This window comes from Coloeus monedula (assembly GCF_965178545.1).
Source record: "Coloeus monedula genome assembly, chromosome: 20".
NCBI classification, from domain to species: domain Eukaryota; kingdom Metazoa; phylum Chordata; class Aves; order Passeriformes; family Corvidae; genus Coloeus; species Coloeus monedula.
In genome coordinates this window covers 9,281,455-9,304,431 of record NC_138800.1, presented here as the reverse complement: position 1 = coordinate 9,304,431, position 22,977 = coordinate 9,281,455, and the positions used below count along the sequence as shown (strand labels likewise).

Genomic DNA, 22,977 nt, shown 5'->3' with positions numbered 1-22,977 from the left:
ATTATTTATCCCATAATTTATTTTTTTTTTTAGCAACAATGACTCCACAGAAGGCAAAGAATGACCAGAGACCATTCAAGTTCCACCACAGCAGCTCTGTAACTTTAAACCACTGAGCAGATAAAACACACTTAGGAACAAAAGGATGTAGGGATACATCCCTGCAGAACTGGACATAAATTCTGATTTTTTACCATTGCAGATGAATTTCCCATTTGTCACTTACTGCTGCCACTTGTCACTAAAGCCAACCTTTTGGTAATGAAAAAATGGTCACTTCAGGACTGCAGACCAGAACTGGTGTGCAAGTGGAATGTCCCTGAATGTCCTCATATCATGCAGCAAATGGCAATTAGACAACTGCAACCTCCAGTTATTACCAGAGCGGCCTCAGCTGGACAGACCAGTTTGGTTGTCAGTAGAAATAACAACCTACAAATCTCTTGACTGAGTCTCTTGAATAAAACCTTCCTTAATCTACATTATTAGGGAGGAGTATTTCATTGGCTGCATGATACAACAGCTGACTTGCACACTAAGTTGCCATTTAATAGCTGAAAGTCACATTTTTCAGCTTAAAAACGGTCGATTTTCTCTCATTCAGGGCCAGCAGCTTATTTTGTCTTTACAGAATCTTAAGAAAAAAATTTAAGCAACCACGGGGCAACTTCTACAGAAAATCTGACATATTTCCTGCCAACTGATTGGAATGCAACACCTCCTTCAGCATTCCAGACTTCCCAACCAACAGAGATTTCTCAGGCCTCTTTTCCCATTTTTCAGAACTCAGTGAAGTTATTCTGTCATTCAAGCTTAAAGGACGCTTCAGAACAGACACTTTTAAAGCTGTAACAGTTGTAAGTCAGCAGAGCAGCAGCAGTTCCTCACCCAGCTGACCCTCATTCCATACCTTCACTCAGGGATGGATGGATTGGAGGGGACACTAAGGGGGCAAACGTTTCCAAATCAAAGCGTCCAGTTCTCGATTGAGCTTTTAGCAGCCAGTATCGCTTCTCCAGGTCGATGATGTCCGATTCTTCCACTGTATCATCGAGAAAAAGAAAACAAAATTACCTTCTTTGTCCACAGAACCTTCTTACCTATTCACCATCGAGGAGTTTGCCATCAGTAACATCATCAGAAGTGTGCAGAAGCACAGACATTAACTTCTCCCATCACTTTTCACCTATTTCTTTTTGGTGATTTGAACAGGCAGATTGTATGTGCAGTGTCTTATTTTCTCAGGGTATTCAGCATTTAAATCCTCCAAAAAGATGTGAAGTAGCATTAAAAAAAGGTCTTTTATGGAAAAAATTATGCAGTACTTGGCTGCCCTTGAAAAACTCCTGTTGGAAATTTTTAGTTTTTTGATACAGTAATATGGCTACATTAATACAGCTAAATTTTAATGTGGCATTTAAACACTGTATGTCAGCATTTATTTTTTTCCAAATATAAAACAGTTTGTTTCATGTTATTATTTATACTCTAGAATTATTTACAATCCCAGTAAACACTGGGGAGTGGTTACACAAACCTACAAGACACTTTATACAGAGGAACTTAAAAGGCAATTTTAAAAGGGGGGAAAAAACCCGAAATCCCAAACCCAAGAAATAAAACAAGGTGCTAAGCAAGGATAGATAAAAATAGCCAGAGGAAGAACTTGTGTTTTCCCCTCAAAACATTCTATACAAACACTGGTCTCTTTATGCTTTATCCTTGAAATTAAATATATATATATATAACAAGATTAAGTTTCTGCCCAACAATACTTTTAACCTTTTTACATATGCAAGTGTGTCACAACAGTGCTTTAGGTCAGTGCCAATTAATTGGTTCTCAAATAGATCTGTAATGACAAAGCTGTCTATATTAAGAACCACGATGTGTGATCTCATTCCCAGATGGTTCTGAGCCTTTAAATCCACGCCAGTTTTCTAATAGGTTTAACTTGAGCTATTTGGCCTGGTTTAGTGCACAGAAACAATAATAATCCTGTAAGGCTTAAGAACAGAAGGGCTCCACCTAAAAAGTTGTATGTCAAATTGAAATTTTATTGATTTCTTTCCCCGTTTCTGTCATTAGTGGCAGTAATTTACTTAAAATAGTAACTTAGGTAACCTGCAATGAGTATGAAGTAGTTGTAACTACCCAGCAGGAACATCACATGATGCACCAAACCTTACACAACTCCTTACCCTCAGCAGCAGAAAGAGTGGAAAAATCTGAATCAAGTATCTGGAGTTGGGGGAGTGGAAGGGGTTTGCATTTTCCTGTAAGGTGCTTTTAGACAGTGCAGCTGGAGAAGTGACACCAGTGACAACTGTCCCTTTCCTGTGTGCCTTCAGTGCAGTCACAGAGGTGACAACCCCAGCCCTGCCTCCCCAGCCCCAGCTCCTCAGGGCATCATTCCCAGCTCTTGTGCATTCACACAGTGAGAGAAGAGCTGATCCAGAAGAAAAACTCGTTTCCTTTCTCCTCTCCCCCTCCTTCCTGGACAGATCAATCCCCTGATCTGTTTTACTATCCCCTGGCTCTTGGCTGGGTTGCAATCACAAAGTTATTTGGGTTGGAAGGGGCTTTAGAGGTCACCCCAACATCCTCCATGGACACCTTCCACTGGATCAGGATGCTCCATCCAACCCGGCCTGGAATGTTTCCAGGGATGGGGAATCCACCACATCATCACAAAAACTTTCTCCCTCACATCTACTCTTATTTTAAACCCATTACCCCATATCCTATCACTACAGGCCCTACTAAAAGTCTGTCCCCAATACATGAGGAAGCAGCAACCCCAATTTATAAAGGAATATTATTCTACTGGAAATCAAGAAAGAGGAATAGAGGAGTTCTTTGAAGATCAGCAGATAGAAATATCACAGATGTAAGAGCCCACAAGGAGTGAGGAGAATCCCAGGGCTCTTCCCCTTCCCAAACAATGGGAGAGGGGAGGTTGTGCTGCCATTTACAGGAACTGCACTTCCACATTACTGCTCTCATTAGCAAACACAAAAGCATTATTTATGTTCTCTTGTGCATGACCATGTAAATCACTTCGCTTCCCTTTAATCCACCTCTGCAAGTAGGAAGAATAACAAATGTGCGAGTTGCACTTCATTCTTCAAGTGATGCAACACTGAGAATATTTAAAAGCCAGCAGGAAGCTCAAATTGTCCTCACTGAAGAGTAAATCTGCAGAAACCTTTCCCTGGCAGGTGCAATATTTATCTTTAGTAATTAAGAACTGAAAGAATGTTTTATTTTACCAAAGAACCTCTCTCAAATATCTATAGTAGAAGTTAGTTGTATTCTGATTTTTTTTGATTGTACTTCACAGATGTTTCTCCATCGTTTTATTATTTCATCTCAGAAAAGAAAGGCTATCACAAAGCATCTTGTCTGTATTTCTGTTCACAGGGGTTGAGTTGGCATGATCATTTAAAAGATACAGAATTTTCAAATAATCACCTTTAAAAGAATAGCTGATAAAAATGTAACACTCGTGCTGATACTTATCTGAGCCCCAGTGCACTGACTTTCTGCACAAGAGCCAAGCACTTTAGAAAGTAAAACTAAATAGAAAATAACATTCTTAGCACTGATTAGGCTTACACAAATCAGGTTAACCACAGGTAAAAATGTGACAAAAGAATACTTCTCATTCACAGTTATAACAAATTGTAGCTCAGTGCAACAGTTCCAGTGAATAAAAGGGAGCAGGATTTATTGGATTGCAGCACACGGGAAGTTTAACTGCAGCTGAGCAGCAGCTGTTGCACAATTTGATTTCTCCAGAGTGATTTTTTGCACATAATCTTGTAAATCAGTCTCAGGATATGCAGGGCACCATCTATTCCTCCATGAGTACAAGCTAAAAGAAATCTCTGGCAATTTATGGCTATACACATAATCATATTTGTTACTGAAGTTAAATGAAGCATGGGAAAGGCACACTACACTTAATACCCAACCATATCAATGTGCATGACAAAACATCATATTCCACAGAGGTTTTGCAGAGATAAAGAATTTTATCTTTTCAAAATATAAACATTTTTCCTTAATGTCTGTTCAAATCACATCAAAGTGTAAACTGGGTTTTCATTCAGATTACTTAAAAAGATGTATCTTATATACACAATACAGGCCAAAACCTAAGAACAGACAGGCTTTCTAGGCCAAGTAATTATTCATTTTGGTAACTAAATACATGATATGATTATTTGTGGTCAAATGGACATGACACACCTGAGAAATTTAACCAGTTTACTACCACATGCTGATTTATGTCTCCCTCATCACTTGCCCATTAGAAATACGAAAAGCTTTCAGATCTGTAAAATTATGAATAGTATTTTTTGTTTCAATTCTCTAAGAATTAGATTAATATAATCACAGGGATGATAATAAGTACAACTGAAGCACAGTCTTCTTCTTGTAAAGGAAGAACAAATAAACACTTTCAAGTCAAAATACCATCTAAAACTGTAAAACTACTAGAAATGAGTTAATTTAGAACATTGCCCAACAGGCAGGTGCATGACAGTGATAAACACTAAACCCCCATGCTACATCTTAATGCCATTCCCACAAAACATCCTTCTAAAGTATTCCATAGACAGCAAGCCATGAATAATCTTCTGCCTTCTGCAAATTTAAAAGCATGCTTTCATTTCAGCCACTGCTTATTACAATTCTTTATACGACCAGAACTCACCGAGTATTCCAATATATGAGGAAACTTCAATATTTACCCACCTATTGGTACAATCCTCTCTGGTTCACAGCAGCAGAAACATACCATATTCCCAACATTTTACCAAGCCTTGGATTGTCCCTCTGTTCACCATGAAGTGCTCCAGGCAGACCCCAGGCCCTGCTGGCAGGGAGGGCTCTTCATGGCGAGGCAGGAGCCCAAACAACTGACACCAAACACTGGTTCTGACTAAGAACTCTTGTTTGTGGCTTTCAAATTAACATCCAGAAGACTCTGGGACTGAGAGCTGCTTTGCAAGACATAAAATAGCCTGGGAACTAAGAGGATAACAAGTGGCAAAATACAGATTAAGTGACACTGAGGCTTTTACTTATTGGCCAGGGCTGCTGTCAGACTTTCATCTTTCTGCTGTTCCTAATTAAAAACAAACACACAGAAAGGGGGATATAACCTTGACCAAGAGAGATCCTTGTGTGTGTGTCAGACATGACTATCCAGGTGTTCATGCAGCAGAACATGGATTATCAGCACCTTAAGGTGGGAACAGGGAGGTGTAAACAGGCACAGCTCCTCTCACAGCACAAGTGTTCACACTTGGGAAAAGCAGCACAGAATGAAATGTGCCCTTAAAAGCAGCTTTAATAAAACCAAAATCTTCACAATTGGCTTCTAGTGGCTTCCACACATCCCTGTTCCCAGAGTGGGTGCCCCAGCTCCAGAACGTGGATTTAACACCCAGCCAGCCCTTTAATGTTCCCCTCACTGCACTTCCCTTTCAGCCTCCCATCTTCATCCTCCCACAAAGTTGACAAACCCAGCTCTGACAGAAGTTGCTCCTTCCACAACATTCAGCTTCCATTTTGCTCTGTTTCAAAAACTGCCTCTTCCATTTCAACCACCCTGCCTGGTAATCCAGGGCTTCTCTCATTTATTGTACTAAACAAATGATAAATGTATATTCTAAAATATAATTATTTATACTGATTGCAGTCATAACTGCACCTCAGCAGGTGAGAGCTGTCAGAAAGAACAGAATGAATTTTTCTGACAACAGAGGAGTCTCTTCCATTGAAAGGGGAATTTGGCTGTTATTTAATCAGAACTCAGTGACACAAGAACTGTGTGACAAAGAAGTACAAATTAAACATTCTGTCAGTTCAAAAGCAGCAACCCCTCTGATGAGTGGAATTATTTTCCCCATGGAAAAGGGCTGAAAACCTGACTATCTAAGCCCATTACATGACACTGAGTCACACCAAAATGACACACAAAAAAGGCAACCAGCACCTATGTTGCAGCAGAAAAAATATTTCCAGCTAAATGAAGGAAATCAATGAGGTGTTCCCTGAGTCAGCGTGACAGAAATGTGAGATTTACAGGCTCCACTACAGTGCTGTTCAATATGATGGCTTAAAATATATATATTAAAAAAATGAATTTAAATGCATATGATTGTACTACAAAACTGAGAAAATCCGAACTACTGCTACTTGGTCATCCTCAGGTGTAAGACAAACTCATATCCCTGAAGCAGCTTTTGTAGGAACAAAGGCCAGTTATTTTGGCAGCTTTCAAATAAAATTATTCATATTTCTGATTTAAGTGAAACGGAACAAAATTTGATTAAAAGCAGCAAGTGTGTGCAACTTCCTGTAACTTTAAAATTTCATTTCTAATTATGTGTTGAGAAATGTAATTAAAGTCATCTGCACACCAAAATAAATGTTATTTACAAATGAAAAATTAGTATTCCTTTGTTTCCCTGAAAGCCTGGCTCATTAAGCAAATTTAAATGGAGTCACTGATGCTTTGCAGTGAAATGGTGGCTGTTTCTAAATCAATGGGAATAACTTTGCCTGTTTTTATCACTGCCATTTTTCATGGCTCTGACATATTGTTCAAGAAGCTGGATGGGAAGCACAGTGTGAGGTAAGGCTGAGGAGGGGGGTTTGAGGCTTGTGCCGGGAGATCCAGCGGGAATGAGAAGTTCCTGATTGCACCAGCGAGTGTCATGAATTACTTTGCATTTTACAGAAGAAAGTGAAAACCTTTCCCTCTTTCTCTGTATTATGGTGTTTGCCTCAGTTTACCAAACATTATCTCACTTCCTGGTCGTTCCAAAGGGAACCATTCTCCCAGGAAAAATATTAAGAACAAGCCTTCATTTAGAGCAAAGGAACTGTCACAACAGCTCTCAGTGTTTTACACATTCGGCTGTGTTAAAAATACTTCTGGACTGGATTTCTTACTCTTTGGAGTGACCTGATTAGGCTGAAATTACTTCCAAATGCTCAAGCACTTATATTTTCCTTAGTTTTGCATCTGTTGGATGAAATTCCTACACTGTTGTAAATCACACGGAAATTTAGTAAAATTTAATTTTATCTAGAGGTCCAAACATAACTGTCACATGAGCTTTCCAAATCTGTGGACAATAACCACATCACCTACATGGATTTCTGGAATTCACTAAAAAGCTCAATCCCAGCTCTGACACGATGGTAACAGTGACAGGGATATCAAAACCAGAAGTGAGAACAACATTAAACATGAAATAAAATCTATTAAAACAGCAGCTGTTAAATTTAATTCTTTTTTTAATTCCAAACCTCAGTTTCAGTAAAAATAAACTTTCTGTGAAAAGCTCAGTAAAAACTGCTCTGAAAGTTTCAATTTCAAAGCATACAAAAGAGCAGATCTCAGTTTGATACAGGTCAAGATCTTTCCCAGAACACTCAGAGGGTTGGGGTTTTTTCCACACACTTCTTTCTCTACCTTGTCTACGAGACCTCAGAATATTCGTGGTTTTCTGTAACCTCAATGTCTCCTGCAGCCTCTCACGTAATGTAAATAAATTACCTGTTCATAAACTCCCAACTTAATCATGCATTTTCATTTCAGATGGTCAGAAAATAGTTTGAATGCCCATATTTAAAACCAAGAGGATAAAAAAGGGCACACTGCTTTATTCAAGCAACCCACCCATTAGAGGATTAAATGCCACACTGACACCAAGGAGGAAAATCCGTGAGAGGACATAAAACACAACCAGACTGCTCAAATCCCTGACAGCTCCACAACCAACTCCCTTCTCCCAGGGATCCTCAGGGATGGAATGGATGCTTGCATTACACTGGTACATGAAGTGTCATTTATCAGCCTTTTGTTTTTAGATTCAATTTAAAAACCAGCTGTTCCTTCTTTTACGTTAACACAGACATAAGGAAGCACTTCTCTGGAGACAGTTCCTGAGGATGCTTCTCTTTAGTTAATTCAGTTCCCTGCCTCTACCACATGCCAGGAATATTATTTATTTTACTGGAGAAGCAAATTAAGAGGTAACACTTATTTTTGAAACAAATATTATTTTCTCAACTCTCTCAGTAGTTTTACAGCCCACTATAAAGACCAAAAGTAAACCCAGTATTACCAGTCAGCCACTTCAGAAGATACTTTTTTTTTTTAGCTTGCTTGGTAGCAAACTTCTATCGAAGTGTTGTAGCCTCAGCATTATTATCTCTTAAAAATAACAACCCAGTGTCCTTGTACACAACATTTTACACCACAGCATGGAAAGCAGAGAACAAATGAGCTCAGAGAAGGAATTTCTCTCGCCGAACCGAACGTAGCGGAGCAGGGAGATTGAATGAACAACGATTCTGCCTGTGAACTCTGGCAGGTTTTTTTAAGATGTGCACCTTTACTCACAGTGTGTGACCCCAGCCAGGGTCTGGTAGAAGGTTGGGGTGTCACTGTCATCAGTGAGGGTCACGTACACCCCTCCCGAGAGCAGCCACCGCGAGAAGGTGAAAGCGTCTTTGTTGTGCAGCAGCCAAACCCTGAACTTCTCATAGTTCACCTTCTCACCCTGCAAGAAAAACCAGAAAATGGGAGCTGTTTTTCGCACAGCCAGTAAACAGGAACCATCCAGCTACATGAACAAAAACTGGGACAATCTCCTAGAAAAATAAGTGCTAATGTAATTTTTCTGCTTGGAGCCATGCCTGTTTTTCCCTTTCCTTTTGAAACGGCAATGGGAGGGAAATTAACTTTCAGTTCTCTCTGCATTTCAGCCACCTACTCAATGTGGCCTTTGGAAACTCATTTACCCTGAACCTCAGGTGAAAGGGATGAAAAGAAAAATGGTTACTTGCAATTCAAAACAGCAGAGGTTATTTTGATGAATTTAAATGTATTATTATAGTTACCAGCTCTGCTATACCAAAAAACAGGTGCTATAAAATCACAAACGTTCTGTTCTATCTGCGCAGGTATACCAACAACACAGAAAAATGAGATTTGGGAATAACTAATGCTGTGATTAATCACTGCAGGAACGTGTGGATTTTTTTGACATGACATTCCCAGGATCTGCTCACTCTGTGTCTCTTGGAGCTCCCTGTTCAGGAATACATAAAATCTACACACTCACAGAATTTCTGTGCTGTTTAAACCATTTATTTGAATCCTTGCCAAGCTGTGGCCATGAAACCATAGGGATCAGCAGACTAATTTTTACAGAACCTACAAAACTACCTCAAATAAAAGCAAACCCATTATCAGTAGACAAACTCATTATATGGAGAGTCTCATCTCCAGGGGAAATAAACAGGGGTCTGGAAAGTGGAAGAGGTTTCAAGTCATTGATTATTTAAACTCCCCTCATATCACAGACCATTAAACTTCACTGAATTACATCTCTACAGAATCCAACCATTTGCATTTGGCCACGGACTATCTGCAACTGCCAAATGCAGAAAATTGAAAATTCACTATATTCCCTTTGCCAGGCTGCTCCAATGGTTCATCACCAGCACTGCTAAAACATTTGCTTCCTATTCCCATTGCAGGGGATTGTTTCAGGTCCAGATACTCATTCTTTTTATGCCTCTTTTTCTAGACTAAAGAGTTTTATACTTTCATCCAACAAATCACAGAATGGTTTGGGTAGGAAAAGACATTAAAGCTCATCCAGTTCCACCCCCTGCCACAGGCAGGGACACCTCCCACTGTCCCAGGCTGCTCCAAGCCCCATCCAACCTGGCCTTGGGCACTTCCAGGGATGGGGCAGCTACAGCTGCTCTGGGCACCCTGTGCCAGGGCCTACCCACCCTCACTTTTATTTCTTATTCTTTCATTTCTCCAACAGTTTGGATCAAGAGACAAGAACATTTTCTCACTCCCTGTTCCACCCTTTCCCTCTACTTTTTGCACTGCTCTTTGTAAAGGCAGCAAGAGCTATGTCATTAAAACTCCAATTTTCCCTGGAAGGACAATGAAGAGGGACAGAAAAACTTCAGATAGGAGGAAGAAAGCATTTGAAGCAAGCAATGATTACAGCTGAACTATGATGGAACTTGAGAAACAAAAGGAAAACTCAGATATATTCCAAAGCTTCTATTTCTAGCTGAGTACACACAATGATTCTGATGAACAGAAGTACCTATAAACATCATGCTTGAAATCAAACCCATCCTCTCTCTAGAAGGCAGGCAGGAAGGCCCACAGCAGGAACATTAAACTTTCTCACTCTCCAGCAATGACCGTGGATGATTAAGAGCCCAGTAAATCCTGCTGAGTGGGTTATTACACTATTTTCATTTTAAAAGAAAAATCAATATGCAGCATTTTCTTGAACAGGAAAATGCTCTGAAGCCCAGATTGATACTCATCTTCCTGCAAGTCTTCATAAAGTATTTCTGGATTTCTTGGACAGCGTGCAATTAACTTGTAGGGTGCAATTCATCACACCACACTGATGGGAAATTATAAATAGGAAATGGCACCGTGGGTCAGGTCCAGAAGCTGGACTGCAGTGGACACAGGATTTATGATTCCAGCCAGGACTGAGGAATGCAATCACTGCCTCCAAAGCCAACAGGACACCAGGGCCAGATCAGAGTCTGGCTCAGGCAGTGCCCACAGCCAGAGTTATCTCCAACACAGACCAATAAAATCTGAAGTAACTAAGTAACCTGACAGCCACAAATAAAGCTTCCAGTCAATCTGCTCAATGCTTTCGCCAGAGGAACGTACAATGATATCTCCATTCTGCTGATCTCAGTCTGATAACAAACCAAGCAAAAATCACTGAAAATTCATCAGGATTCCTGAAGCCCAAGAATCACCTATGAATATAGGGAAGAACTAATTCCCTGGTTTAGAGGAGGACCTCAGCAAGCTCCATAAAGATTACATTTCTCAAACAAGCTAAAGAATAATTAAATGTTGTAGCTCCTGGCAGGAACAGTGATACAAAAGCAATAATATAAAACTATTATTTTTAAGCAACCACTGCTGTCAGGCATTTTTAAATCCAGGGTGCAGATTTTCTTTCTTCTCAGCTCTGTATTCTAGATTTCTTCCCTGATTACAAAAAAATGTTCACATTAATGACTTAAGTTCCCACCAGCAATATTAGTATTTAAATTTACCTGATGACATGATTACCCTTGGGAAATGATCTCTTTCCAAGCAGCACAGTAAGTACAGGAGCACAGAGAATGCCTGCATTTGTACACCAAATGCTGTTCACATCAATACAAATTACATGTAATACCACAACACAAAAAACCATGAGCTTTTACCCAATTTAAACAAGGTCAATTTGTTCCCATATGTGCATGAGTATGAAAAAGAAGCCACTTAATGTAATCTTGACTTTTTGTAAATGCAACAGGAGAAGAGCTGCATGAAATACCTCAGAGAAGCATTTCTTGAGTGACTCTGGGACCTTCCCATCAACCACATGCAGCATCTTCTCCATCTCTTCACGGACAACATAACTCCCAGATTCATTAGAGAAGAGGCTGAAAATATCTGAGGAAATAGAGATTTGTGTAAACATCTCATGGCAGTGACATTTTTCAAATTTAAAGTTTACAACTGGCTGAGAATGTCAAAGGCTATGCAACAACTAAATGACTAAAAATTTAGGTTGCTCCAGTTTCAATACAGGTCCACAAGATTAAGGTCAAGATCTCCCTTTTCTTTTACTATTGTAATCAAAGGGAAAATGAGTGTTATCAAGTCAGATTAACAGAGAAGACAAAACAACAGAAGTCAGTAGGCAGATGCTTTTATTTGTTTTGAAAAATATCAATGCCATCCTCCTTCCTCTGCCCACATACAGAGAGCATCAGGCTTTCTGCAGGATCCCAACACTGACATTTCATGATGGCTCAGCAAATATTTCATTTTGAATGAATATAGAAAACAAAAATGCACTTAATTAAAAAAATACAGACAAAAATGTTTCCAAAAATCCTGTCTTTTATTGTAAAATGTGTGCTCTGGTCACATTTTATACTCACAGTCTTGTTGTTACTGTTTTAAGTTACATCACTTACATTTTGTTTTCTCCTCCTCTCTGCCTCTTGTAAGTAGAACTAATCCAACTATCAAGTTATTGAAGTGCAGCCCTTTGGATATTCCTCCAAATGAACAGTAGATAACCTAGAAGAATAAATTAGAGAAGTTAACCAAAAATAGAGAAGTTAACCAGAAACAGGACAAACATGTCAGAAATAAGAAGAGCAGCTTGTACTAAGGCTCCATCTTATGTGGTTTTTAGGCTCATCACCTCACATTCAGCTAAACACACTTCAATTATTAATTCTGTTACACTTTTGTAGCTCTTCTGGTACCTATAAACAGCCTTTACTTAGGGAAATACGAGTACCAGTCATAAAGAGCAATATAAAAATCCCATGTTAGAACCCTCCAGTGAAGACACTTCTCACTTGCTCATGGTGTTGTTTCCCCACACTTCTTTATCAGGGCTGAAATCTCCTCCAGGCTGGGCTCTGATAATCTCAAAGGCATCAAGGAGATGCAGCAGGAATCCCCAAGCCCAGGCTGGTAGCAGAGAGGGGAACTCCAGAGCCCTGTGAGTCACGACACCATCACAGGGGTGGTTTCCACCACAGATCAAAATTAAGTCAGGACTGGGAGTGCCCAAACAAAACCAGTCCTGGGCCTGGCAAGGTTAGACCTGGCCAAGCCACACAGTGCTGTGGTGGCAAGAAGGTGATAAAGGAACACCTGACACAGAGTGGCTACACCAGATCTACTGCTGCTCCTGCAGACTGGCTGGAGACACCTCGACAGTGACCTGCAGAAATCCTCTCCTTGTCCACTTGTCCATCTGTCCATCCATCCCTTCAGATTACTAAAATCTGTCTGCAGGCAGGGCAATGTAAATCAATGTACAGCAGGCTTTAATTCTCCAGAAAACATCCTGCAGAACCTCACTTCCATCCCACAGCATTACCAAAATTTAATTTCCACAGGGGGCCCAGACCAGCCTCTTCTGTTACTCCAACTTGAATCCATTTACGAATGCTTGAAGGGCTAAATTATTAAAGCTGAATTTGTGCTTTATTTGGACACAACAACTGCGCAGGCTTCAAGGCAGAGACTTAAATTCCACACTTTTTATGCCTAATCCTTCTGTCTTCACCAGATGCCTTCAAGGCTACACAGCCCATGTGGGCAATTTACCTTCATATTACACCGGACTCATTACTTTTTTTAAATATGCAGCTAAAATATCCACTCACTTCTGCTGAACTTTGTACATCTCAGCTGCGATATCAGATGAGCACCAAATACTACATTTATACATTATTTCAACACAACACAAGAATTGCTCATGAGATAAACAGAGAAAAGGAATTCTATGGATAATATCCAAGGTATCAGTATTTAATATATGTAATTACAACCACGGGCAGCTGGCATTGCTTGGAGTTTAGCTGTTTAATCATTCCTTGGGAAGAGTTTATAAACACTGAGTAGTCACGTAACACATCAGTTTGCATTCCTAAGGAAGGAACTCCACATTTTTTCACATTGGTGTGGCACTTGGAAAACTCCTAACATGCACCATCAAAATGTGATGCAATTCTGTATTTTCCAAAATTACTTAATGCTGTTGCAGCTTTACTTAAAACAGCCACACCCAGAGAGAATCACAGCAATTTACACTTCAGGATGTAAAATTTACTCTAAGTATATGGCACATAGTAATTTTTTTCATAAAATTTAAGCCTGACATGTTCTGTTGCATGGGCAACTGAAGAGTATAACAAGATTTAAAAACAAAAGCTGTGCTCATGCTTGCCACCACCTGCCCAGCCTTCTTGCACTTTAACAACACATCTCTAAATTTCCTTTTATTAACATCTTCAACTCCATTATCACAAGAGATCCTCCCAGAACATTATTGTCCTGAACATTTAAAAAACGTTTTGTGTGCAGGACAATCACACAAATTGTTTGACCCAAGTTCCACTGGTTTCAGTCCTGTTTTATGTCCTAGTTAAAACTCCTGTGTTTTTAATTTAATAAATTCCTGAAGGCCTCTCACTCCTCAGGTATGAAAAACCATTATTCACAACATGCAGAGCACCCAGCCCAGCAACCTGAGGCTCCAAATGATTGGTTTTAATGAGTGAAAGGCAGAAAACTCAGGGGTTTTAGCTGCCTAATGACTTTGCCTGCCTCTCCCAAACCTGAATCCAGGATTTACAAAGCATCCCTTGACTCAAATCCCAATTTTGGCCCAATTTACAGTTTTCAAGTTCACAGATTTGATACTGCACTGCCTGAGTATGAATGCTACAAGTACATCATAATTTGTACTTGAATTTTGAGATGAGTTCTGATGAGAAGCCATCAAAAACCAATTATGAGTCTTCCATTAATTTTATTTCACCACCTGGAAACCAAGAACTGCTCTATAACCATAACGAGTGTTGAAAGAGACAATCTGTGTCTTTAAGGACAGATTTTTTAAAAAAATAAAATAGAAACTAGCCAGCAGACATTTGAAGCCCCAGAATCTGTTTGTGACCAAATCAGTAATTTAATCCTTAATACTGACATAAAAGGGATATAAAAGTACAAGTTAACTCGTACCATAAAACTCTCAGTATGTTACACTATTTCAAACCAACCATGCATTGTGAAAGATACATTTTTTGTTTCATCTTAGGGTTTCTCAACTCTCAAAGCATCCAAAAAACACTCAAAAATTAATACTGAAGACAGGCTTTAAACTCTGGGCAAATCAGACCCCTCCTTTTCCACTACAAATTTTCCTGCTAAGCCTTAAACACCCACATAAAAAGCAAACTGTTTACAGAAGTAAGTAGTATCATTCTCTTTGCCAACACTTAGGAAAAACAGGGGAAAAAAAAGAATGGAGAAAAGACTAAGCTTAGGAAAAGGAACTCTGGCAGAGTGTAAAACCTTCAGCAATGCACACTTCAGCACTCACATTATCTAAATAAAACTGGGAGACTTGCACGCTGCCTCTGAGGTCAACAGCTCTGAGCATGCCAAAAATAGAAGCTGTGACTAGAAATGACATGAAGCAAGAGAACATTTGAAAGGTCTGCCTAATCTTTGTCTCTCTACCAATAATATTTTCATATCTCTCTCAAGAAAGGGGTAACTTCATACAGACAATAACTTTGTAAACATGCAGATGTGCAGGTTGGTATTACTATTTTTTTTTAGACAGGGATATATGTTTATATCCATGTAGTAAATTTTGATTCTGGCTATTTGTCAGTTCTTTTATACATTTGTTATGAACAAATTTATTTTTAAGAGCTCGTAAAGATTCATCTTCAGAAAATTAAGCAACAGCTACTGGAATCTCAGAGAAACCAACAGCAAGTGTTGTTGGAGTAAATAAAATCTGTTACAATGGTCTTGTTACAAATTCCCAATCTTTTAATTGCCCATCTTTCCATCTGGATATTCAGGTTTACTTCAAAGTCATCTACCAGGCATTAACAGGGTTGGGAGCATTAGCTCAGCTCATGCTGATTCCATGATCCAAGTCTGGAATATCATTTTCAGGCAGAGAAGGTGCATTGTGATGTTGCATAAAAAATGGGAGGCAATTCAATCAACTCCATAAACATTTGTGTGTGCCCCATCCAGCTGCCCATTATCCACTGCATTTGGCTTCCCAGGAAAACAGCAAGTTCACAGCTCACCTCAGCAACTTTGGGAGGGACCCCATCACCGAGAACTTCCCTGATGAAGCACTGCTGGGTCATATAATAGGAGAGGCCACAAGTTCTCTTGAAAGCATCTTTGAGCCGCTTCAGTTCTATGTCTGTAACTGAGAACAGAGCAAAGAAAAGAAGATTTGGTCAATAAAGATGTTACAGAAAGGTAATAGCTTAAGGAACCTCCAAATCCTCCCCTCCTTACATTTACCTTTACAATAAAAGGAGATGAAGAAATTAAACGCGTGATTTCCCCTAAAGAGTGGGAAAATGGGACTGGAGAAAATGAGATCTAATAAATTACTCTTGCTTGAAAAGAGAGAAGGGAAGCAGACCTACAGTTACCATCAATGTGAACAACAGCTCACTGCCTAAGTTTTCTGACTACAATAGTGGATTGTAATTTGTTCTAAATTCAGCACCATTCTTGTCGCACAAAGGAAAATAAGGCAGCTTTATGATCAATTTTGCATTGCATGTAAGCCAGAGAAATTATCTGCAACCAGCAGTGGTGAATATTATTAAGAGCAGCTCCAACAGCATCTTTCAGGCAGTTTCATCTATTAATCAGCCTGCTTTTCTAAATTAAAACAAAGAGAGTACTTCACCACCACTACAAGTTCATGAGACAGTGCAGTGAGGTGTGATTTAATAGGAATAAAATGTTGGACTACATGTAATTCTTCACCCAAGATTCCCTTGCACATCCAAAATCTGCTTGCCAGCTATACCTGTTCAAGCTTGTTCACAACTGTAAAGGTGGAAAATGTGATGACATCCTGCTCATCCTGGCCTGGGAGCTCCCTGGAAAGCAGTGCTGCCTTCAGATTTTACAAGCACAAAGCAACTTTCTAAGAAAGTGTTTAAGAAAGGAAGGATCTCGTGGAACAAAACAAGCCCTCTGTCTAAAGCCAAGCTGCAAGGAATGGCACACGATGCCCTGGAAGTTCCTGTGGGGTGCAGGAGGAGTATTTACCATGCAGAAGCCCAGAGAAATGATGCTGCACGTGGGAGCTGTGTCACTGTATTTATAGCAAGGCATTTTCCTTACCCTGCTATCACACGCCAGACAGAAACAACACTGCCACGGCCAAAGACTTGTGGAGCTTCTTGTCAGCCAAAAAAACCCAGAGCACCTGAGGGCTTAATCCAGCACTCAGTAAAACTTCTACTTTTCAATTAATTCATTCATTCATCAAAAGCAAAAATCAATCCTTAGAAGTAAATCACATTAAAACATTTCTCCCTAATTTTAATCCGAGTCAACACCGAAACAGATCTTGGCTTCACTTAGCAATTGTGTGTGGAAACAGAAATTGGGTTATGTTTCCTCTCAAATTTTATTACAGATTCTAGGTACTTCTGGCCATAAAGAAAAAATTCAAAGTATCTAAGGGATAAACCTCAATTGTGACCCACACAGCACCAGACCTATCAATTAGCACAGTGGTGATTATCATTATCACACATCTTGTTTTACTAAAACGAGCCTGCTTTAATTACATGGCAGAAGAATGTTGGTTTCATACTGTTACCTGGCTTACGAGGTTTTTAAATTCCATTATTTCATATTAACATCTACCCAGAGTCACTGTGTGCCTTTCCATGTGATGCTTTAATGAACACTCAGGGAGGAAATGAAGAGAAGTGCTTCACCTCCTCTCACCTCTAAGCACAGCGTTACTACAGCAAATCTTCAGCCAGCAGGGACAACTCCCCACACTTAATGAGTGGTGGGATTGCTTGGGGAACATGGATAGGAGAAGCTACTGGCTTTGTAATTTTGGCAAAGCAAAGCAAACAACCTGGATCCTAGACTAAATCAAGCAACAGTTCTTGGATGAAAATATTCTCATTTATTGCAGTTTTTAAATGCCTGCACACACACACATTTTTAACAAAAATAGACTCTGTGATCTGTTTTTTTCTCCCCCTCTGTTAATTTTTTGATCTCCTCACCATTTAATCCAATCTGGTTTGGGGTTATTTGGCAAAAGTTTCTATACAAACAAAGCATTTGCTAAGCTGATGCTTACAGCATCCATGACTGCCCAGTGTGCACCCCAGGCAGTGCTCAGGAGTAGGAAAATCCCATATAAATGTATTTCCCATAATCCATGGGAGTGATTGGAGTGCCAGTCAAGGTGAGGAGAAGGTTAGGCACAAGACTTGTCAAGCAATACTCCTGAGACTTTCAAAAAGAACCACACTATCAGTATATTTAACAGGCGTGGTAAGTGGATGCTGCCAATCCATGTTACATTTCAAAAGCAAGTTATTATTGCCAGAGCCCACTCAGTATTATTGTTTGCAGGCAGAAACTACAAAAAAGGTCATGGAATAGCAGGAAAGGTAATTACTTCCATTCCTTCCCCAGGAGCCATTAAAATGACTGATGCTGGCCATTTAAAATCATCTGCAAAGCTTTGTAAAGATAAGTTCATTATACATTTAGATCCATGCACATGAAAGTACAACTGAAATGAGAAGAGCATAAATCAAAAATATTATCAATGTTTACTACGAGTCTGGAAGGCAAAATATTTGAATACAAAATCCCAACACGAAAGCACCAATTATTCAACAGAGATAGAACACGATAGCATGTTGAGAGGAAATAAAACTAAGTCTTCAATTATTAAAGGAACATTTCTAGAAGCAATACATCTATTACTATAATAATATTAGAAATTGGAGCACTCACATCCCCAGAAGCTGCCTTTTTTCTCTCAATTCCACAAGCCCAACACAGGAAGCACCATAGAACACAGAGGCGTTTTTCATCCTGCCTTTAGACACCAGGGTAGTTGACAAACCTGCCTCCTACACTGACTGAAGTTCTTTCATTAGGAGTATTCACTTTTTCCAAAGGCACAGACTCCCCAAACACTTCCAGGAGCCAGTTGCCTACAAACACCTCTGAGAAGAGCATTCACAAGCTGCTGTCATTAGACACACGAGACAGACACTACACTATGGGGTGCACCCTTGTTGTATTCACAGCCTGACAGGGAAAAACAGACACTGACAACTTCCCAGAATAAGCTCATGGTAGCAAACACAGCAAAAACCATCTTTGCATCCCACCTGCCAATAACAGGTGGTACAACCTCAATATTGCTGCAGGGAAAGTGACTCAATTGGAAATGCACATTTAATTCCTTACACCTTGAGACCACATGAGCGACCTTTTGACTGTAAGGTTGATTCAAGGTAACAAAACCAAGTTTCACTAATTAGATACTGTGTGATAATTCTTTAAAAAAAAAAAATCTATCTGCCCACTTCCAAAAACCACCAATGAAGCAAAGTCCCAGACTGTCACTGTGTCTGTGTTAACTTTGCTAACACAAACCTCCTGTGCCACCTCAGCTGAAGGGTTTCCAGTAAAGCTGCAGACAGTTTAACAGGAGATTAGTGCTGCATCCAACTCTCCAGGGAATATTCCAGCTCCAGTTTGTTTAATAAAGTTTAAATGAAACCACGCAACCTCAGCTAAAAATGTCACCCAGCTTAAAGTAATTGTAACAAACCTTCAGCTCACCAGCTGCCGAGGGTATTTTTAGTTTCCTAGTGTTACTTAAACTTCAGGCTGTTTATATGGATGTACTACTCCACATTTTTGTTTTAATTCCCATCTACCCAGATAACAAAATGCACAGTGCCTTCCAAAACTGGCCCATGCTGGAAACCACCTGGTTCTGCTCTGCCTTTACTCCATGTATTTATCACCAAATCACCCGGGAGTCTTCCTTTTGGGCTGAAACTGTATCTGAAGCTCAGACTATCCAAGTCCAACTCTAGACTTAAACCTTGTTTTGCCACCCCTATAAAACTGTTCAAACCAAGCTGGAGGAAATCAACCCTTCCAGTGGAGCTTTGCAAGTTTTGCAGCCACATTCTCCATTCATTTTAGAATCTCTATTCACTTGAGACACTTCTTTCTTTCCACATCCTATAGCTCTAATCCCACTCCCACCTTCTTGACTTTTATCTGGGAAGGTTCTAAAATACCCTGTGGGCAGTGTATGGTTTGGGCTATGGCACCACCTCTGTCCCCTCCGAAGATCACACTGAAAGGACAATTTTAGACAACAAAAACTGGGCAGCAAAATACCTGCCTCAGCAAAAGCTGCTCTGCTGTTACCAGGCTGCTAGTGAAAAATATTAAGAGTCATCATAAAAATATAACTTCATGACTAAATACACATAATATTGATATTTTTGCTCGTTCATGTCCTGTTTTGGAAAAAGAGAGAGAAGAAAATTGTTACATCAAAGCAAATTCCTCACTAAGTGAAGTACCTACACTGCACATTCTGTGATACTTCCTTAGAGGCTGCTGGATCTGAGCTAAGGTTTGCAAAAATTACCTCAATTCTATTCAAATACCATAAGAAGGAACTTAAAATCTTCCTTAATTTTATATATATTTGATGATGTAACTATTGAATATAAGGAATATAAGAACTGCCACACACTACAGTCTCTGCTTAAAGGTTAAAAGAAGTGGCTGGACAGGCCTAGTGGAGTTATTACAATTGAAATAAAAATTATTATACACCTCACCTGTGATATATGCATCAAAAGCAAACACAATAAGTGTATTTTAAATTCCTATTTAATATTTATTTGCAAAGTCAGATCAGCCACAAAAACACCTTCCCTTATAATGCTTTTCCCCCCATCCTTCAAAATTGAAGCACACTGATGTAAAATGCTGAGAAATACAGGATGAGACCCCAACCACAGCTTTCCAAAGCAGCCACTTGTCTGATGGAGCAAAGGTGAAGAATAAAAGCATTTGAACTCTTAACACTGCCTGAGACACGCAGGCAAGAGACACTTAACCTCTCCATGTCTTCTCTCAGCACTAAAATGGATATAAATTCCAGCCTGCATCAGACAGATGCGTGACAAATGAGCTAAGATATTGTATAAAACCACTACAAGCTACTACTGAAATGCTGATTTAATCAGTGAAAAGGGCAGAATTCCAAGTGTTTAACTGAAGGAAGGTGGAATTAATCTGTCCTGGCTACTATAAACTGACCAATTAACATCAGGTAGAACTAATTGGACACAGAAACACCTCCAGAATCACAAAAGCTCCACACAAATCATCACTACCATTAGGAGGAGTAGCAGTAACCACAACCAAAAAGCTGATTTCTGTCTCAAAAGCCTGAAATACTTCATTTGACTGCATGAAAAGAAAGGATTTATTCTGGTTCACAGGTTCCCAGCACAAAACCCAGACCAGCCCAACCAAGGCAGAAAACCACAATGTATCGACAACGCTGAAAGTCAAAACAGGAACAAAGTATTGCATACACAGGAAAAGAAAACACAGGATAAAAAGGTCAGTCAAGGTGAAGGGTCAAGAATCTTTCGAGCTCATCTGACTGAAGTACTGGTATTTTCCCCCAGAAATGGAAGCATCAAAATGCCCCTAATACTCTCCAAGCACACCCCCAAAATCTGAATTTCTAATGTCACTACTGAATGAAAAGCAGCTTGCTAAGTCAGTGTCTTAAAAAACAAAATCCCACCAGCCCTGCACATCACAAGTACACAAAGCAAGCAGTAATTTGCAACCATCAGCATAACATTGCATTTATTCTTTACTAAAAATAACCAAACTTGAATTCTAATAAAACTAACAACTTGCTCATCCTTCAGAAAGCAAGAAAAAAAAATCACCTGTCTCACATTCTTCCTCACTTCCAGCTCACGTTTTCATAATTCTAATATTTTGATTTTTAAGTGACAGTTTTAGAGGTTCAATATCAAACTCGCAGGGCATATAATTCTCTAACCAGACAATTATCTTCCCTGTAATCACTTGCTCAATATTTCCCTTAGGAATCTTCATCCTAGTTATACATGGAAATTTTATTACTTTTTTCATTAGTCTTTATTGTGACTTAATGGCTGTGGTTATGAAGTTGTCAAGAACCAAAGCAATTACTAAAAAGCTTCAAAGAGGTAAAATGTGCAAGTGAAAGTAAAGCGTGTTTGGGAACAACCCCAAATTGGAGGAACCAACTGCAAAACACAATTGAGATAAATGAACCACCTATGACTAAAAAGTCAACCTCCACACCCACACACCCCTGCTAAAAAGGAATCCACTTGGGAATATTTTGGGAGAAAACACAGACAAAAAATTCCTGCCTTCCCTAATGGAAAAATGAATTCTCTCTTAAGGAATCTTTTGTAACTGGAATATCAGAAATTCAATTGACAAAGGGCACTTCCATAAAGGCTTCATAGTCTTTAACATATTTACCAATAACAAGAATTAGAGGATAACAACACCACGGTTTGGGTATTTTAAAAAAAATGGAATTATTCAATCCAGCTGTATTTTTTCCTCTCACCTATTCTTTGCTTTTGGTAGCAGTGGCTCATCCTGTGCATAAAGCTTTCCCTGGTTCTATCAGACCTTCCCCTAATGCATATCAAAGGTTTAACATCTCTGTGCAGGGAGTGGAAAGAGATTTAGTCATTACAATAGGATTTGCCAATTTTCTGTAACACGAATACTTAGCATTTAGTGATGCTTTTAATCTTCAAAGAGCTTACTCCTCACAGTCCCCATCCCCAAAAGAATGCCAGCATTCCCAGCCTGTTTTATCCCCCTCTATCTCCATCAGGGCACGTTGCTGTTTGGATTAACTCTCCCAGTAAGCTCAGTGTGGAGAGGAACTGGTACATAACAGCCAGTGGGGGGGGGAAAGGGGGGGAAGAAAAAAAAAAATTAACAACAGTGAAATAATCCTCCCACCATCTGAGCTTGGAAATCTTATTGGCTATATTTTAGATCCTCAGGAATTAAAGGAGCTCCCTGGTCCAACCCTGTGAGCCACAGGATAAAAAGAACCTGAAAAGAATCTGAGAAGTCACAAAACTTTGCAGATCAGCAAAATCAAATTTACCATTTTTACAACTGCAAATTTAAGCAGAATCAACTGCAATATTAGGGACAAAAGTGGTTCCTGTTATCAAGTAAAGAATTGGTAAACTCATTCTCCAGGAGCAATTTCCAGCCATGGTTCATCCCAGGATGTCACCTTTCCCACCCATGGCCCCTGTCCTCTGCTGGCTGGGAAAAGGGGGACAAGTTTTAAAGAGCACAAACCATCCTGAGCAGCAGTACTGAGAACCCTGAACTCCCCTCCAAAATACAACATGGACTAAAAAATAATCAGGAGTCTGGGATGC

General features: G+C 39.6%; 1 protein-coding gene across 4 annotated transcripts in view; it reads right to left on the bottom strand.

The window, feature by feature from the left end:
• The window catches only part of USP32 (ubiquitin specific peptidase 32), a 62,299-nt gene that overhangs the window by 26,882 nt on the left and 12,440 nt on the right, over positions 1-22,977 (bottom strand). For all 4 annotated transcript variants that reach the window (XM_082294782.1, XM_082294783.1, XM_082294784.1 and 1 more), the window contains exons 2-6: positions 15,736-15,863; positions 12,073-12,178; positions 11,424-11,542; positions 8,432-8,591; positions 911-1,042 (exon numbers count right to left, since the gene is read on the bottom strand). In XM_082294782.1, the coding sequence (XP_082150908.1) occupies positions 911-1,042; positions 8,432-8,591; positions 11,424-11,542; positions 12,073-12,178; positions 15,736-15,863 (645 nt within the window). The remainder of the gene's footprint in view (positions 1-910; positions 1,043-8,431; positions 8,592-11,423; positions 11,543-12,072; positions 12,179-15,735; positions 15,864-22,977) is intronic.